The 20,221-nt window shown below is 43.6% G+C and overlaps 1 protein-coding gene across 1 annotated transcript in view; it reads left to right on the top strand.

Moving 5' to 3' along the window:
- MAML2 (mastermind like transcriptional coactivator 2) overlaps positions 1-20,221 on the top strand; it is a 212,002-nt gene that overhangs the window by 133,949 nt on the left and 57,832 nt on the right. The window contains exon 2 of the mRNA XM_034060133.1: positions 10,648-12,105. Within this exon, the coding sequence (XP_033916024.1) occupies positions 10,648-12,105 (1,458 nt within the window). The remainder of the gene's footprint in view (positions 1-10,647; positions 12,106-20,221) is intronic.

Raw genomic sequence — 20,221 nt, 5'->3', positions numbered from 1 at the left:
ATCTGTCATAGAAGTGCACAACAGAAGGATGAAGGGCAAGAAACACAAGTTGCTAACTAGGCATAAGGAAAAAAGGGGAACTAGAGCCCAGAGAGGCTGTGGAGTATTCATCCTTGGATGTGTCCAACACTTGCCTGAAGAATGTCCTAAGCAATCTGATGTAACTTTGAAGGTAGCTCTGCTTTCAGCAGGCCTGGGCTGCATGATGTCCGGAGGACCCTTCACAGCTATGTCATTTATGATCCTAAAGGAAATCTAAGGAACTCTCCCCATCTTGTGATGGCTGTAGGGCCTGTGTCCAGTCTTGCAGGAGATGTCCCCTTATCATGATGTGTTGTGTCAGGAAGGACATGTTATTCTATTCAGTCATTGCCAAATAGGGAATTTTTCTCATTTTGAATTTTCAAAGCCAGTGAACACAACTGGCTCTAGAAACAGGATCAAGACTGTTGTGGAGGAAAACAGGACTTTGAGAATGGCTAATGTCTTTGAGGGGCCTAGAACTGCTCATTTTCCAGTGCTTTTTCTATTGACATGAATACATGTAACAAGCGATTAGTGCACACAGGAAGTATGACATATAGGAAGCATGGTTTGTAATGAATCCACTTCTGTCCCATTCACTGAAAACTTACCATAGTGGCCAAAAATACCTGAAAGGTTTGTGGTAGCCCCTCGTGGTTTATCACCACCACTGATGGGGATGGGCTCCTGTCCAGAACTCCCAGGAGCATCTTCAGTGATGAGTCTATGATGAACAGTCCCCTTGAAGAAAGCTGTAGTCAGGATAAAGGCATTCAGTACAAAGGCTTCTTGGAGACTGGATGGCTGAGAGATGTGAGCATCTGCAACAGGGAATCGTACTGACAATCTGTGCTCCAAGCCACCAGCTACGGTTTGTGCTCAGCAGCAGGGCTTTGCCTCAGAGGGGCAGGACAAAGGAGCTGAAGTGCAGCAATGTACAAAACCTCGTCACTGGAAGTCCCATCTTGGCACTCTCTCCTTGAGGGTCTCCTCAGTCCATCTGAGGGTTGTTGAAGGCACTAACACCGAACCTGTCTCCCACAGGCAAGCCAAGACATGGCTCTCACATTTTCCTTCCCTCTTTTATGCCTTCCCTGCACCAGATTTGGTCTTCACATACTCTTCCTACCTATCCAGTGACCAGTAGCACTGTTCAATGCTACATTTTTGGTGCAGAATCACCAGCTCTTGGGACACAAGAACCCTATTGTCATGCAATCTCCTTTTACCAAAGTCTTTTTACAAAAGCCAGGCTTTTGCTAGATGCTCTGTACTATCAAATATTCTCTTTGTTGATCAGAGAGAAAAAGAAGGCCAGAAAACTTATTTTCACTTTCTTCGGAGATCTCTCCATGCATTTGACTTGTCTGCTTGTTCAAACATCTTTTATTCATCCTCTCAACACCTCTTGTCATTTTTCACATTCCTTTTAAACATAACCTCGTAAGCTTTTCAGTACCTGAATGGTTGGATTGGGTGTTTTTTAGCTTGTAGATGCCTTTTTCTTACCCCAGACTGCTCCTGGTTCCCTCTAACCACACTGACTTTCAGGAGCATTCCTTCCTGGGTGGTTGCTTGTTTCCAACCCTTTCCATTCACCCTCTCTGGTCATCTTCCTTGGTTTGGATTCTTTCAACCTTCGCATAAAAATACCAAAATGGTACTCAAAGAAAGACCAAACAATGAAAAATCACCTGCACGACGACGTGTGTTAGTCCAAGACAAGGAATTCAGGGCTCCCTAAACCTTCTGATGATCTTCCCCTGTCTCAGACTGATTTCCATGATTCATTCTTGTTCTCTCATTCTGTCTGTGTTTCCAGGCTAAAACTGAAGCTCTGGAGTACAATTAGTAGTAGGCATTTAGATGCTGTTCAAATTACTCCCATTTTTACAGTCCTCTTCCAGACTTCTAAAGTGTTGGAAATACAGTAGGCTTGAAACACAGCCAGACACGTGTCCTTTCTAAACCCTGCAGCATCTGATCAAGAGCAAGGACACATATATCAGGGGAAGATACATGATCACCTTGATAAGCCTGCAAAAGCCACCTCTGCTCCCCCTGATGTCTTCCCCCCCTGCCCACTGACAGCCGTAGCAGTCCCCATGAACTGATTTGAACCTCAATGTTTAATATTTCATATCCCCTTCTAAATATTTTATTGTCACCTTCTGTAAGTCAGCATCTTCCCATCTCCAAACAAATGCTCAATCCCTCTTTAGGTCTTGCTGAGGTCTGGATCTGTCAGTAGTTCCTTAGGCTGTATCCTCATTGGAAGAAAAAGTTTATCATTTCATTGGGATTGAATTTGCTGCTGTTCAAGTTTGCTAAATACCCTCCAGATCTGCAGTTATTCTGTTAGAGTCTTATTACATAAACTTTCATGATTTTCTCTTTTATTTGTCCGTTCTATTGTCCATTCTCTTCAAAGGAATATCTTCAGAGCTCTTAAATTGTTGCTGTTACTTGTCTCCAAATCCCTCTCATTTTGCCTGCTCTGCTCATATAGGTCAAACTCTTAGTGGGGTGCACTTGCCCTGTTCTGACACTGCATGTTTAAACGGAAGGTTTTGAAAATGGCTGTTAGGAACTGCTTTTACTTAATATCCTTCTTCATGGAGTGAACATGCATGATGGGGAGAGGCAGGGGGAAGATACTAACACAGGTCAAACCCAGCCATCGGGCAAGCGCGGCAACCTTGTTAGAGATGTTCTTTTACCACAGGCCTGGATTTGATCCTAAATATCCCTTCTGCAGTGAAGTTTTTGGCAGAGGATCAGGACTCCTGCCTCCTAACAAGAAACCATTTTGCCAGTTGCTCATTAAGAGTCTTAGTTGATCCAGTGATGGAAGGCAGTTCTTACTGAAGCAGACCCTCCTTGTCCTGGCTGACAGTCTGATACTGGAAGCATGACTGGGTATTGTGCTGAAGAGATCTTTTCTGTCCAATTGACAAGTGATAAGTGTATCTCCTGTGAACTGTAACAGACCCTCCAGAAGACCTCAAGGCCAAACAGTTGGCATGAGTGTCCTATGTGACGCTTTGATTTGCAGAAAGAGAGAAATAGTCTAAATATTTCCTTGTTTTCCAAAGCTGGGTGGATGGCTGCTGCCTTCCTCCACTGATTGAACCTTTGATACCAAGCATTGCATAGGAGATAGATAAGATGCTTAGACAGGTAGTAAAAGCCTATGTATGGGCATGGATATATGCTCTAATGAACCTACAAAGCCTTTGCACACCAGTTTGGAAGCAATGCTGGGCATAAACCAGGACAAGAATGCTCTCAACAGCCTTTCCTTAGATGAAATCTGCTGTACCATTGATCTCTAAAAGGCAAATCAAATAACAGCAGCCACATTTTCAAGGATTAGGAGCTTCCTGTGCAAGACAGTATGTGTTTTTAATACCTTAAGCTGACTTATGAAACTGGTAAACAATGTGGAGGGTGGTGTTGGATGACCTCTTTTACATGCCCGATCATCCTGTCAACATTTATAATGCATTTGATATTTCCTTCTCATCAGGATAGGATCAGTTAAGCAGCCGCATTTCCCAAAGCTCAGGTTGCATTATGCTTTGTTCCACATTTCATGGTAATAAACGTTGACATAAATTTCTGTAGGTTTCACATAAAGTGATGGTTAATTTATTCATGGTTGAAAAGGATCTTAAAAAAGGAAAGAAACAAAAGCAACAGAAAAGACTTCTCCAGAAGACAAATACACAGCTTGCAGGAGAAGAAATACAGCTCTTTCATGCCTATTTGTTTTGCACACAGTAACGACTGCTACGTTCTGATTAGCAATCTTGACCTAGTTAAAGTGCTATTGTTTCTCTCTGTTCCTATTCTTCTCAAAGACTGTGGCTAGACATGATATTTTATAATCCATCAGATGTAAAATCTGCATAAAAAGTATAATCATTGTGCTTCAGCAACTTGGACCAAAGCCCTGATGTTATATTTCTAGGCAGTACACTGTGAATAATACGGATGCATTTTTAGGTTGGTATGTTCAGTTGGCAAGATATGTGATTTTTCCATAAATGAAGGTGAATAGTGAGCTTTCTAACATACTGATTACTATTCCAGCCTTGTTCACAGCTAATGAGAATTAAGTGGATACTTGTCAGCCAAGGAACATTCTTATTTGTTACTAAGAATTCAGTTTTAGTGCCACTTACTACAGTAAACAGGGACAAATACTTGTGTTACCTCTCAGTCAGCATTGTTCTTGACAGTGGTGCTTATGCTTAAGGATCGAGCAGAGCTAGGACCCAGTGCAAGGAGCCTGAGTATCTTCCCAAAGAGCTTATAATCAGAAAGAGAGGGATGGGTGGTGGGAAAGTTTGGGATGTGTAGAACAAGAATCTCATGGCAGCAAACCCTGTTCCTTGTGATTGGAGTGGTCTGAGGAACTGATTAGCCAAATGGGAGAGGAGTGAGGCCAAGGTGGGGGGTGCTGTCTCAGGCTTACTGACAGTGTGGGGTTGAAGGCACCTGCATCTTCCCCTTGCTGCTCAGAGCAAGAGGTTAGTCCCCTTCCTGCAGACACAGAGCAGGAAGAACCTGGAGTGTGAAACAGCATCTACTACTCTTTCATGGCTCTTTGCAACCATAGTAGGATCACCTTGACCCAGCCATGGTGCTGTGCTGGGAGGACATACCAGCTGTGCTGTGTTCCCAAGGCCTCCGCTCTGTCACTCAGTCCTGCATGAAGAATTAATGCCATTTCCCAAATCAGCATCATCCAGCAGATTGGACTTTCTAAGCTTGGAGTGCAAAAGTCTCTCTGAAGACAACTGTCATGCTCACGTTCTCAGACATGTCAGGCAGAAGTTGCAAATGATGATAAAAGATTAAAAACGAATACCCTTTACTGTGCAGAGAAAGTGCAGAGCAGAGGGGCTGGGGAGAGGTGCTCAGAAGAGGAGATGCTACTGAGATCTTCAGGAGAGGCATCAAGGTGAACCTGGGTGTGGGCAAGAGTAGGAAAAGCCAGAGGCACCAGATTTCAGGAGATATATAGAAACAGCAGTAACGGGAGTCCTTCTGCCTGTTCCAAAAGAGCGTGTCTGTAGTCAGAAGTGGGCCACAAGAATGCATGTGTGATCATGGCATTAGGATCTGTTATGGCCCTGGAGGTGGCAGCTCAAGGCAGTGGCTCCTCCTTGTCCTTGTGTCAGCCCCAAGTGACTTGGTGGCTCCAAAACCGACTGTGGTGTGAGTCCAAAGGGGTAGGAAAATGAGGGGGTGCTTCATCCTCCTGCACGCTGGGATGATGTCTGCAAGAGGGAGGCTTGGTACTGATAAACTCCAGTTCCTGCCTGAAGAGGTTTAGATTGGATATTAGGAAAAAGTTCTTCACTGAAAGGGTTGTCAAGCATTGGAACAGGCTCCCAAGGGAAGTGGGTGAGTTACCATCCCTGAAGGTATTTAAAAGATGAGTAGGTGCAGTGCTTAGGGACATGGTTTAGTGGTGGGTTTGGCTGTGTTAGGTTAAAGGTTGGACTTGATGAACTTAAAGGTCTTTTCCAACCTAAATGATTCTCTGATTCTCAGCTCTGGACCCAGGCTGGCAGCAAACACTGTGTACCACTATTTCAGCAATGAGAGCTGCTGTCATTCAGGATCAGGCCCTAAGTCCCAGGGGTGGCTCGCTGGTTCCAGCCCTGGGATGCAAAGGTGCTTTCACAGCATAAATAGAAGTAATGTTCAGCAAGTTTCCTCCTTTGGAATGAATTCTTTCTCTTTTTTTGGCCACTTTCATTGTTTGAATATTTTCTGTATTTTTCATGTAATTCCTTTACTCCTTCCCCTCCCCAGATACATGAAGGATTGTATTTACAGTGCAGCTATAGATGCAGTCAGCACATACTGTGAGAAAGTCTAGGAAGTGCAAAAGGGACCTTTTAAAGTGGATTTGTCTGCTGCTTCTATATTAAAAGCATAAAATCCAAAGCTGCTTTTTTAACATCAGAAATATTACTCCACATGAGCTGCTAACGCTGCCGTGCTGCTTGCTTCACAAAGTGTGATCATCGCTTGGAGTTTAAGTTAACAGCACATTGTGAGTTTTGTTGCTGTTGTTCCACCACACAAGCTAAGAAAGCTGCAAACCTTAGTAGGAAAATAACAGAGATGGGAGAACAAAGGTGGTAGATTTTCCTTTTGTATCTTCAGCTAATAAGGATTAGTGGAGACTTAAAACTATCACACTCTGATGTTTTCTATGTTGTTTACTTGGAGCATTTTGGTGTTTTGGTCCAGTCTTAAGTGTCTGGCTATAAACATGCTGAGATGACAGTCAGATGGTGCTGCTTGTACAATGGCTTGCACTGGGAAATGAGTATTTTTGGATCTGCAGGCACTATGGAGGTACTTGGGAAGTCAGAGGGACAGGCTGTCTTTTGCTTGTCCCATGAGCTGTGAAAATCAAGCCTGCTGCATGCTTAACCTACGACTTACGTCAACCACTCTGCTCCTACTACACATCATTAAATGAAGTAAAAAGCAAATTCAAAAGGAAGTCCAAGTGAAGAGGCTGCGTGAAGCACACAAAAAATAAGACTTTCAGTGAAAGTGAAGCCAGAAAGTCCTTATCATTTCCTGCTGCCACAGCCAAATTCTTTACTTGGCCGTAATGTACAGTCCCTGTGGAAAGGAATACAAGGCAATGGGTAATGTCAGAACTGGATCAAAGATGTAATGAAAATACTGTTAAATACGGATATTTTGGAGAAAACAATCTGTAACATTTCTCACTGAGAAATTGCTTTTGCACCAAAGAAGTTTTTGTTTCTTCTGAAAAAAACTTTTGAGCCAGAAAAAAAAATCAATATTCAGCAAAATCCACTAATTTTACATTTAGTAAGAAATGACAACCAAAAGAAAGATGCTTTGCTTGGCGTTTGTTTTTTGTTTGTAAGAGGAATTATTTGATACCAGATTTCAGTGAGCCCCATTTATTAGCTCAGTGGAACTCCTGCTGATTCGGCCTGGTGTCAGGGAGCATTAAAGAAGCTGCAAATCTCAAATCCCTTTAAAGACTCGGAATAAGTTTTAAATAGAAACTAATTGCCCCTCTGCACAGGACGTGGTGCACACTGGGTTGTTCAGACCAAGTCATCTCTAGAGTTTTGCCCTCTGCTGTTAACGTCCTGCTCAGCATCAGGCTCATCAGGTCTTACAATAACACAGGCTGCCAGGAAACTCGTGTGCTCTTTGATGGTTCATGCAGTGTTGCCCACCTACCTGTGGGATGGAGCTTTGCATGGAGAGCTTCCTCCTCTCCTGCTTGCTGTCATGTCACTCATTTCCCATCACAGAGCCTTTCAGTATTACGCAGTTCAAGCAGTTTGAGATGTGTAATCACCAGCCTGTTTGATCTGAGGAATGTGCCTCTGTGTTAGAGGAACTTTGGTTTTATGTTTACTGACACAAATCAATCCTGGCTTGCAAATTGGAAGAGATGGAGCTTGAAATCTGGCAAGGTCTGTTTTTACCCTCTGAAGAGCCTGTGCTTTGCTTGGGGGAAAAGGGCTTGAGTACTGACTTGCAATCAGGAGTTGAAAAAAGTGATTGCTAGAAAACTGCAGAGATTTGAGTAATCGAACCTTGCTCCCTTCCCTTCTGAAAACAGATGAAAAAGCAAGGCAGAGGGACTTGTGATGGACACTGCTCATCTTGCTGAACAAACACATACAATCATAGAATAGTTTGGGTTGGAAGGGACCTTCAAAGCTTGTCTAGTCCAACCCCCATGCAATGAGCAGAGATATCTCCATCTAGATCAGATTGCCGAGAACCACATCCAGCCTGGTCTTAAATATTGCATAACTGGTAACAGCTCAGTATGAGGGGGGAGAGGGAGCTTCATCCCTGCGGGCTGCTCACATCCTTCCCATGGCCTTGCCCTCCACATCCCAACCTGGTGGGGAATGTAAAAGCAGAACCTCTCCAGCAGACTCAGTGAAGTCCTCTGAGAGTCCCTTTCACCTTTGCAACCTTATTTCTGCGTTAAATTGGGAACATCTACTGACCAAGGTGTCAGCATTCAGCGGGCAGTTTGCAAGGTTTTGGGGAGGTGTGATAAGCCAGCACTTGGTACTTCTTTAGCAATGCATTGTGCCCTATCTGGTGGCACAGTAGCAGAACAGATGTCATGAAACCAGGAGTCCTCGAGCCCATGTCGAGTTGAGGGATGTGTCTGGAGATGGTGGTGCTCTCTCTGGCTCTGCTGCTGACTTGTGCATGTCAGCAGGCAAACCACTTCACAGCTCATATCTGCTAGCAGCTAGTTCAGCTGAAGATGAAAAGCAGCTACTAAGCATGGCACAGTGTAATACCCACATTTGTGATTGTATCAGAAAGCCTGGTGCAGGTGCTCTGAAAACATGAAAACATTTTAAACAGTTCCCTCTGCTTCAAAATGTCAAACAAAAGCAAAATTAACTCAGAAATGGTTATTAACCACATAAAGCATGTATGTATGCATGCAGAGGATACATTATTCATTACCTGTTCAGTCTTCCTGTCAGCAACACATCTGAAAGCAAAATGCGCTGCCAAGTCATGTATTCTGATGACCTGGGGACTTCCCATTTCCCAGGAAGATGAATTTGGGGCATGAGAATGATTTCTAATAAACACTGGCAGCAAAGATGATGGTAAAAGGAAGTGCAGCTTCTGTGGGGGTTTTTTGCAAAGGAAAGTACAGTGACTCATGCATCAGAAGGAACACGATAACCAAAGACAGTCCATGCTCTTTGCAAGTGACCACCCGAATCTCTTCCCCTGGGGGCACACCTAATGATGATTAGTTGCTCTTGAAGGCACAAGGTCTGTGGACTTGTACAACTAGGCACCAACATGTCTGTCCTTATGAACTGAAAACATCAATCTGTGATTCAAAAGCTATGCTGGAAACTTCAGATGTGAGATTTTCAGTGTTGGAGAGAGAAATTACAAGCTTTATTTTTAAGGGCTAAACTCACTGTCCTACCAATGCAATGGAAGGATAAATGGGTATGGAGGAAATATGTATTTATCAGTTAAGCTCTTTGCAAGCAACTCACTGGTATTCACACCAAAATAAAAGTATTCACACTTGGAGTTTTCTGGGAAGAGCCCAGAAAGATAAGCCTGAAGTTGAGGGCAGCAGAGGGCACAGCAGTGTATGAGGTACCCGTGAACTTCTGTGCACAAAACAGCATGATACAGATAATGTGATGGAAGATCTCATAAGTCATCCTTGCTCACTTGACTGGAAAGTTCTCAGCTTTCCCTCTGCCCATCACCAACCACCTCCCAAGGGGTTGCAGTTTGCACTGGTGCCATTTTCTCACTGGCACACAGGTGATGTCAGATGTCGTGTCCTGCTGCCTCTGAGGCTGGTGCGCTCCTGTCTGGGTGCACAAAGGCAGGAGATGAGCTGTGTTTCCCTGCAGTTCCTTGACATTGCTCATGGCTGAAACAGCGATGGTGTGTGTAGTGACTGAGCGAGGGCTGCGTGTGTGTTCCCTGCTTGCTGCACACACCTCTAATGTGCTGTGGATAAAGATGTGACTGCTGTGTTTGCTTAAAAGCAATCTATTCTTTTGTGAGCCATGTTCAGAGCATCTCCACTTGTGCCTACGTCTTGCATGAGGGCATATGCACCAAACTGTTCAGCTCATGGGACTACATCTTCATTATGTGTGTGGGGAATGTGAATTTGTGTGTTTGACCATGGCAGATCAGTGTGGATCAGGTCGACCTGAGCCACGAACCTCTTTTCCTTCAGTTGGTGCATAGGGACTATGAGCAGATGAAAGTAATGCTCTAAGTGCTTAAGGAAAAGGAAATAGAGTTACAGTTCTCAGAGCAGTGTTGCATGGACTGTGTGGTTTATAGCAGATGTTTCAGGACATAAACAATTAGGGCTTAATGTATTAATATACGTCTCTGAAAAATAATCCAGCAGTATATCATGGGCCAGACCCTTGGCTGACATAGCCTGATATGGTTCCAGTGGCTTCATTTTCAGTTTTCAACATGCTGACATCTAGCATCTTTAATTATATACATCTCTGGCCAATATAGAGCTATGTGAGATGAGGATGCCTGGATCTTGTGTGTGCCATTAAAATGCGTCCTAGGACCTTCGGACTCAACAGCAGTCCAAACTGGTCTTTTGGATCATCAGAGTGTAATTCTGCAACACTGGATAGGCACAAGTGCGGATTTCATGAGTGCATTAATCTCTGCTATCTAAAAATACTTTAGATCTATCTGACACAGTTACACAGGAGCAAATCTAGGGCAGATATGCCCTAGGCTCTGCAAGCTACAGCTCTGCCCATCTCCCTACATGCACTCCCATGGGGGAGACAGGGTCTATGATCAACAGGAGGCAGAAGTGCTCGAAAAATGCTGGTGTCTACAAGGCCGGGGTGGTGGTGGCAGGGACATGTCTCACAACATATTTTCCTACAGCTCTGCATAGTTTCATTGACTGAGAAAGCCCAGAATAGCTTTGTGTACTATGCAGTGCTTACTTTCCTGTTGTCTTCTAGCAAACAGACTACAGATTGTTTCTTCAGTGTCATCTAATGATTTTATTTTCTCTGCTTCTTTCAGCTCCAAGGCTCCTTGAAGAGAAAGTTGGTGGTAAATCTGTCACCTGTCAACAACAAGAGGCCCAATGGTGTTTCAGAGAGCTCCTTCCTTGACATTAAAAGGATAAGAGTGGGTGACAATGTCTCAGTGGGACAAGGTGGACAACATGTTAACAATTGCCAAAGCCAGTCAATGTCAGGAACTATGTCTGTGGGGCAAGGATCACAAAGAAAGGCTAACAACCTAGCAAACAATACACATGTGAGTGGGAATGGTATGTTTAATATGACTTTGAAAGAGGTAAAGAAAGAACCAGGAGAAACGATGTCCTGCAGCAAACACTTGGATGGACAGACATCCCATGAGAACATGTTCCCTAACAGATATGGGGAAGACTCGTGGGAACAAATGATGGATCTGGAGCTTCAGGAGCTATTTAATGAACTGAATAACATCTCAGTGCCACCAATGAGTGATCTTGAGCTAGAGAATATGATAAATGCCACCATAAAACAAGATGAGCCATTCAACATTGACCTTGGGCAGCAGAACCAGAGGGGCCCTGTGAGATCTCTGCAGATGGATAAGATGGTGATAAAAAGTGAATATGCACCAGGCATGAATCAGGCTCCTGTGGGCTCCCCACAGATGAGGCCTTCTTCTACAGGTCCAGCCTTCACTATGGCCACCACTGCCATGTCCACCTCTTCACCCATCCCTTCGGTGCCTCAGAGTCAAACACAGGTATCGCAGGTTTCTTCTGCATCCAGTCGTCCCCTGCCTAACTGGCAGGAGGTCTCTCATGCACAGCAGCTCAAACAGATTGCAGCCAACCGGCAGCAACATGCCTTGATTCAGCAGCAACAGCAGCAGCAGAACCAGACAGCCAACTGGTCCACTCTGTCTCCATCAGGACCTTCCCCTGGACCCTTCATGCAAGAGAAAATCCCCAGTCCTTCTTTTCGCCAGCAGCAGTTCAGCCCACAAAGCTCAGCGATGCTTGGGGTACCAGTGAATGGAAACCAGTCAAAAGGGATGAACAACTATGTTTATAAACCAACCACTCCCCAGAGCAATCCCATGGACATAATCATGCAACAGAAGCCTCAGGACCTCAACAGGAACTTTATTAACAGCGCTCAGCCACCACTAGAGCAGCATCATGGCAACACAAAGCCTTTGTTTCACTTTAACTCAGAGCAAACAAACCAGCAGATGCCTTCGGTTTTGGGTTCCCAAAACAAGCCTGCCCTTCTGCACTACACGCAGCAGGCACAGGGTTCAGCCCCCGTGCAACAGCCACAGCAACAGCAGCAACAACAGCCACAGCAGCAACCTGCTCAACCTCTCTCGAACCAGTCACTTCAAAGGCCACCTAACGTACCCCTGGCACTGCAGCAAAAAATGATGCTTCAGAAAATGCAGCAAAGCCAGCAAATCTCAGGTTTGCAGTATCCAGTCTCTCAGCAGCACAGACAGGTAAGGCAAATTCCCTCTTATCTGTCAGAAAATCATTCTGGTCTGAGTAGTCAAATGGCTTTTGCAGCCGGGCCTCATTCCTCCAGGGTGTATGGCTGGCAGATAATGGTCATCTCAGCACATATTTCTATGGAGCTGGTGATGGCACGTTTGGCACCTATTCAGGTATACGATGGATGCACGTTTATACATAGTTCAAGAAAGACAAGTTCATAACACTTTTTTCTGCCTCCAATGGAGTATGTCATTACTATATATACTATGTAGATACTTGTCAGAAAGGTGAGATAGTAGGGAAGATACAAGCTTATTTTGGATCCCGATCTAAGTATTCCAGCTTAGAAGAATTTAGGTTCTTTTGAATGGCAAAATTTTAATTAATTCCTATATTATCTGAGGTGATGTATTTTACAGCATTAGTTTATGCGCCATCATTTTCTTCAGGGCGGCAGGGTTAGGAAATTCTGCTTTTAGATATCTTTTGACTGACGTGACAAAAATACTGTTTGCACATTCGTTATCTGTTTGGCAGAGAAAAACTAGGACTTATCTGTGAGCTTTATAAACACCCATCACACTTCTGGGAATATTCTGTGGATAAAATATGTGCCTAGATATGAAGGTGAAGGTTGCCACAGATATGTCTGCAATTATATACCACATGGCCAGCTCCCACTGTGTTATCATGGAACAGTGCTCTGACAAAATCAGTCATTATAGCTCAGTTGGGCTCTGACAAAATCACTGTGCATCAGGACCCCAAGTTCAGACCTGCCAATTGAAGTTTGAGTTTGCAGCCTCACTCTACCACAGAGACTGTAAACCAGGTGCAAACCAAGTAAGATGTATTTGACCGTGGGACATTTAAGGCACTCTGAGGAGTTTTGGTGGGACTTGAGCTCAGCACATTTGAAGGTGTAGAGTGGCAATATAGGTGTGGAAAACTTCTGTGGATGTGAAAAATAGCCCTAAGAACCTACTAACAGTGAAATCCTGAGTCTTCCATGAAGTTCCAGAGAAGCAGCATTGTGAATGAATCATTCAGAACTGGAGTTTCTTCACCAAACTGGATGAACAGTCTGATGTTTCTTAAGGGTAGATATAGTTGTGTGCATGGACACCTTCCTCCTTTTATCTCTCTTAAATTCCCACTAACCATGAATTTACCCAGCAGAAAATCCCTTAGCAAGAGGTGCCAGGTGAAACCTACGGGCAGCTTTGGGTGGGGAGATGTTGCTTGGTTGGAAGATGTTGGAGAATAAGCATTGGCAGGAAGCAAGCACAGCTTTGCTGTTTTACAGGAGGTCTCTGCTGGCTGTTCCTCTCTTTCTTAGGCTTGCCTCTTAGGCTACTCTGTGCTTTCTTCTTAGGCACATTTCCCTGTACTCTTAATAGACTGGCAGGCAGATGAATTTTAGCAGTTCCTTCATTCAGCCATGATGAAGCTTCCAGCAATCTGTCAGCACAGGGGAGACAGGCAGGACTTCTGCAAACACTACTATTTGTCTGAAAAAAAATATGCAAGGTCACATTCTGGAAAGGAATAAAAGCACCAAGAGCAATTCCACTTCAGGCAGTGTTAACTCCTTGCTCTGTGTCCTTTTGGGTAGCTGCTTAGGGAGTCAAGCCAACAAGATGGTACTTGGCCGTGGCAGTACATGCAAGGTTTATCATGAGTGTAGTGAGATCTCTCACCTGCACAGTCTTTTGGCATAGGAAACATGTTCTAAATGAACTTTGCAGAGTGTGAAACTTTAGATATTTCGCCAAGGAAGGAGTTTTGCCTATTGTCACTGACTTTTGCAAGTAGTTTTCCAAAGTTCCCTGTCATCTAACCACTTTCCACAGTTGTGTCTGCAGGACACGGCTACCTGACCCACAGCACAGCTGACAAGCGTAGAAGCTTTGTAGACACAGATTATGGAGCTTTTGCAGCAAAAAATTGCTGGGTTTTTTTCTGTGATCTAGAAGGGATAACTCAATTTTGCAGATATCCCAAGAGGTTGTTTCAAAGTTCTGCTGAAGTTTAGAAAATGAGGTAGTTCTCTCTCAGAGCAGTATTCTGCAGCTGCTGGAACAATGCTTAGAAATGCAATTGATCCATCAATGGCAGAGTTTTGGAAAGGCTCGAACTTACTTGTTCACCTGGTAGTATTTATGGACTCCTTTAGCATCTGCCTGCACAGTGTCAACAGCCCATCAACCGCTTGGTCAGCGCCTGCTTGCCCCATAAATCCAGTCTAACTGCTAAATCAGAGTGGGAGGAGGCACTGCTAGTCTTATTTTCCAACAAAGACAACAAAAGTCAAAGCAACCTCACAGGTCAACACCCACTGATTTTAGCAATGGGGACATCACCTCGTTCAGGCTACAGAGTTTTCTTTCCTGCGGGTTCATCTCTTACCTCTAAGGATTCCTACACATCATTAACAGTAATGTATGATTAATTACCAGCATTTACTAATTAACTCCATGCTTAATATTTATTTTACTCATGCCCTATTTCTTCATGATGAAGCAAGGTTTGATTCTACTTTGTGTAATTCAGCTCATCCTCAGAGCATTGTCATTTTCACATGTAAGGACCCTCTCAAATTGGCTGGAAGGCTTTGTTACTGGAACTGTGAGTGCACATTCATATAGGGCTGCTGTGACATTGCCATTAGATAACACTGACTGGAATGTTATAAATTCACATTTTTACCTGAACCAGCTCACGCTCTATATTTTCACTCTAAAGATCCCCCAAAACCATTTGAATTTGGCTTTATCAGCCCAAGCTGGCTAACTGGAAATGTAGAGCTTATAATTCCTCTGCTTGTCACATTCACTTTGTGTCAAATCGGAGCAAACTTGTAGTGGGATTTGGTAATTAGATGTCTTTTCCCTCCAGGGGAGAGTCATAAAAATGATGGAAATCATCTTGGTTTCCTGAAAGATTGATCCGAATAAAGGGTTTGTTTGCATATTTGTGTTATTCTCCATTGTTGTGGGAGTCACCTTTCCATTGTCCCTCAGAGTGCAACAGATGCATAATCATGAAAAACTCTCAGAAGTGCAACACTTTTTTGTTTTGGGAATAATCAGAAACTCCAAATTCCACACAGGTTTATTCAGGTTTGCAATATTTATACGGAACCTGGATTGGTATGGAAGAAAATCTGTAGCTGGACTTGGGCAGACGTTTAAAGTCTACCTTTCCCCTTGAGAAGAAATGTAGTCCAGATAAGGATGCTTCTGAAGCAAGATTTAAGGGTTTTGAACAACAACAAGAAATTTGTCATTTTTAACTAGTATAAAAAAATTCCACATGTGTTTTCAAAGTTTTGATCAGCAATGAGACTTTTTCAATAGGACCCATTAGTCTGCTGTGAAGAAGTAAAAAAACAATTAAAAAGAAAAGAAAAAGAAACTAAAAAGCTGTATCGGCTAAATAAAATATTATTCATCCCTTTCTGGTTTTGACCTAAAGCCAAATTAAACTCAAAGATTTCAAGCTGACTTTTTCTCCAGATTTTCTTATTCAACTTCATTCACTCCAGGGAGGGAGGAAAGAAGGCTGAGCTCATGAGAACAGCAACCCTAATGAAGCAAGGCCACTCTATCTGCTGCATGGGAGCACGTGCTGTATTTAGTCTTGGCTTTGGGGGCAAGGATAACGCAAAGGATCATGAGAGCTTCAGCCCCCACTTTACCAGAGCAACTGGTGGTCCTTATTTTTAAGGCTCTGGAAGCATCAGTGTTCTCTGTATAGTTACAATCCACAACAGTGTTTCCTTGTGCAGTGCTCAAGTCCTTGTTCCTTTATAATTGCTTTGTGGATGGGATCATAGGGTCATAGAATCACAGAATGGTTTGGGGTGGAAGGGACCTTAAGGCTCATCCAGTTCCAACCCCCTGCCATGGGCAGGGACACCTTTCACTAGATAAGCTTGCTCCAAGCCCCATCCAACCTGGCCTTGAACACTGCCAGGGATGGGGCAGCCACAGCTTCTCTGGGCACCCTGTGCCAGCGTCTCAGCACCCTCACAGGGAAGAAAACCTGAAGATTAATCTAAATCTACTCTCCTTCAATTTAAAGCCATTTTTTGCCCTTATTTGCCTTAACTGGAGAAAGCCTTAAATCATTTTCTTCACCAGGTCTTAACAGGTTCCCTTTAAATCCAATCAGTCTCCCTTCCTATGAATCCTGAATGTTCCCTTCTCCAGTACCTGCTCCAAGCATTAGTGTCCCATACATGCCTCTTGCTCTCCCACAGGAAGGCTTTGCCTTTTGCAGCATAAGGCAAACAACCTTTCAGGTGCTCCATGATCCCAGGAAACAGCATGGATTTGGACTGGAGAAAGGTCACAGTACTGCACCAAGGGGTGTGCCACCACTGCTTCAAGTGCTGAAGGGACCTCACCTTGCAGGCCTCTTCCTTCAAATGCCCAGCAAATCAGTGCTTACCTGAAATACATGCGAGGAATACAGATAGTAATTCAACTAACCTGGCAGCTTGGCAGAGATGCTGTGACAGGTTATCCTCTCATTTTCCCTGGTGTAAAACTAAGGTAATTCCATGTATTTTCAGGAGAGCTTAATTGGACTTAGAGCAGCATACTAAGCAGCAGGATGTGGCTTTCTAGATGTGTTTTTTTAAAGCATGGGCACAATACGAATTGAATAAAAAAGGTATGTTGTATTGTCAGATGGCTATAAAGTGCTATGGGAGGAAGAAGCATCGGGAACAAAAGATCTAATGGCTCTTTTGAAAGTGCAGGTATAAAAACTCTTGTTATCGTTCACTGCTGAGCAATAACTTACACCTCTCATTCGGCCTCCGAAATTCCACAAAGAAAATGTGGCTTCTTTGGATGACTCATATCAAACCAATGTTTTCCTAGACCTTTGTGTTTAGCACTACAGAAGAAACGAAGAGCACATTTTGGTGTGGCCACCTCTCTGTTTTCAAGTGTGAAGGAATTATTTTGCAAATATTTGTGCAATGAAGAGAGGAATCCTAGAGTAGCTTGTGGTAATTGGTACAAAGCAGGACTTAAATCTGACTTAGATCATAAATAACAGCGATTCCAGGCTTTTGGAATCTGCAATAATAGAAACTGTTCCATAGTGTAAGAAAATAACAATGTGACCTTTCTTTCAGTGTTCGCTATAAAAATAATATTTGGATGACAGCTTTTCTTGATAGCTCCATTTGGGTCGCATTCCTTCATGCAAGGGCTTCTGAACTAAATATTCTGGATTAGAATTTGAGTATGTCCCATAATTCCATAACCACCATCAACTGCAGGATCACAGCTGATTTACGATCACAAAACCAGAGAGAAAATGACTAAACTGCTGTATTGTCATGGTGGACAGTTGTCTTGGTAGTGTCTTATATCATTCATGCTCAGTTTGCTGAATGGAATATATAGACTGTTACACTGTGGATGGTTAGTTCAGGAGGTCATTGTAATTCAAAGGCTCAGAGAGTGCGGCAGTTCCATAAGGTTTCTTGAACTCTGCATAAAGTATTTATCCTGGTAAAATATTAGAGTATTAGCCACTAAGGTCAAATGCAGCTGGATTTGGGGATTTGGGAGGTAGCTGAGGTTGTCCCTGTTGTCTCATTTGGAGTGCTTTTTGAAGGTATCTATCTTCCTTGAAAATCTTCCTTGCTATCTTTTATGAAGCTACCAATATAAACTATCATTGCACTTGCCTAGATGAGTTCTTTGCTAATGTCAGCACACTGAAGTCTTATTTATTATTTATCAGCATAGTGGAAATGCCTGGGAGATCCACTGATAGGGCAGAATGGCACTCTGTGATGAGCTGTATAAGCACAGATTTTAAATGCCACCTGCCTCAGAGGAACGGTGTTGATCTGCCTTCTGTAAGAGTCAAAGAAAAGATGAGGTTTAGAGAAGGAATTTGAAGGAGATCCTCTTCTACCTGCCTGCATGTCTAGAACTGTTGACCTGAGGACAAGGTACCTGGTGTGTATGCAAAAGAAGGGGATGGTGGCAACAAAGAGGAAAGGGTCAGAAGGTGGCCAGTGGTGGTGCCTGAGATTACAGTTTACAAACCTGGGATGATGGAGTAAAGTAGTGAACCATCCCCAAAGACAGGACTTGAGTTTGTGCATATTAGATTAACTGGAGAGGAAGTGTAACAGGGCAAGACTGGGGTAAGGAACTGTGAAGACGCATGAGGAAGGAAATGGACCAGGGATGTTTCAAGTTTGGCTCTCTGCTACTAAGCAAGTTTGTCTGTCTCAACCTGTGATCTCATCAGTAAAGGTGGATATCCATAAAGGCTTCTTACCTGGCTGAAGTTAGGATTTCTGCTATTGCTGTGTGTGCATCTGAGGCAGGAGTCAAGCCCTGAGTCAACTTCCTGCAGGGATTTTGGAAAAGCAGCCTGGAAAAACAATATAATTCCACAGCCATGTGGAGCTGGCATGGTGAAACCCCTTTCCTGTAAGTTTTTGCTTGTTTGTAGGCAATTTGTGAATACCTCAAGAAGTCAAGGAACCAAAAAATCTTAACAAGCCCCAGCTCCCATTTCTCTCCCTAGGGTCTTCTTATTATTTGAATTCCCCAAAGTCCTCAAGAGCAAGTCCCAGTAAATGGTCTCTCTGGGGGTTCAAAATGAAGGAATATTTTAATGGCAAATATTTATTCCTCCACTCAGCCACTTTTACTGCTGGTGTTTTTATGGTGGAGACCTGCCCCAGGCCACAGATGACTGTCATTAAGACAGCAACAGACCTAGTAATGTTCCTTTAACGGGAGTTTTCACGGGTGAATTTACCATTTGTATGTGATGCTGATCCAGAAAACCAGCCAGCTGCTCCAACAGAACTATTCCAGAACCATCTGCCTGTTTCATTTGCTGCATGCCTGTTTCTGGTAATGTACACACATAGTGTAAGAGACAGCTTTTGCCCTAAAGAATTTATAATCTAAATAAGCAAGCCAGCCAAACCTTGAGAAGAAGGAAATGTTACTGTGTATTTTATGTATTATTATATATTTTGGGAAAGAGAGAAGGAAGATCTCATTCAAAGCCATTGCAATCAATCCACTGGAGTTGTTGGATACGGACACATTTAACATTGCAGAGGAATCGTCTGAAAGAGTCTGGAGTTGGACTAGACCCAATATCAGTCTAAGAGACACTCTCCTTGTGTGCTAGGATAGTGCCTGAACCTATCAGCTTGCATCTGCTCATCCTGACCTGACTGCCCTTGCCTCTTGGTCTGAGAGTCTTCCGTGTAGACCCAGCACCCACAGCTCTGAGCCTTCACAGCCTGCACAGTCCCCCAGAGGAGGCCTCTGAAGCAGTTATGTTTGATGCCTTCTTTTCCCTTCACGCACATACATCAATGGGAAACAGCTCACTGGTGCACCCAGCAGCTTGTCAGATTTCCAAGGGGCCTTTGAGACATCTATTCATAGGTGGACCTTCAGTGGCTATGCCTGAGATTCTGGTTGCCACTTTATACACGGGGAAGGAGTGGGGTCTTGGGGGCAGCCCCACACCACATTGAAAAGGCCAACTATGTTGAGTTTGTGTTATCCCTTCAAAACCAGTCGTTACTGCTCTGTCGCCTCTGACAAGGCTCTGTTTTGTCAAGCCTGAGCTGGAATTTGAAGGAGGCGACTGATTGAAGTAGTTGATCCATCTGAAAAGCCAAGCTATTTCATAGAGTATTTTAATAGTAAAAATTAGCTTTGGCATAGCTGTGGAAATATTAGAGTTGAATGATTCTCCAGTTTCAGAGGAAGAGGTGAGGATTTATGATGTTCACATCATGTCTTGAATCAGTAGAAGTGCAGAAATCATAGAAAAGGAGGGATATTTATTACCCTAAGCTTCCTACGTAACCAGTGAGGAAGGCACAGGTCAAAGTACTTACACCTGACACATACATGGGGCAACAACTCACTGCAGAAGAACCTCAGTGCCCATGAGCCCAGGATGGAATGGAATGGGGTGGAGTGGAATAAAATAGAACAGAAAGGAAAAGAAACAGAACAGAAGACTAGAATATTTCAGTTGGAAGGGACCTACAACAATCATCTAATCCAACTATCTGACCACTTCAGGGCTGCCCAGAAGTTA

The sequence above is a fragment of the Melopsittacus undulatus genome, chromosome 2 (genome assembly GCF_012275295.1).
Source record: "Melopsittacus undulatus isolate bMelUnd1 chromosome 2, bMelUnd1.mat.Z, whole genome shotgun sequence".
Lineage (NCBI taxonomy): Eukaryota > Metazoa > Chordata > Aves > Psittaciformes > Psittaculidae > Melopsittacus > Melopsittacus undulatus.
The sequence above is the reverse complement of the archived record's forward strand: the minus strand, read 5'-3'. Positions and strand labels throughout refer to the sequence as shown.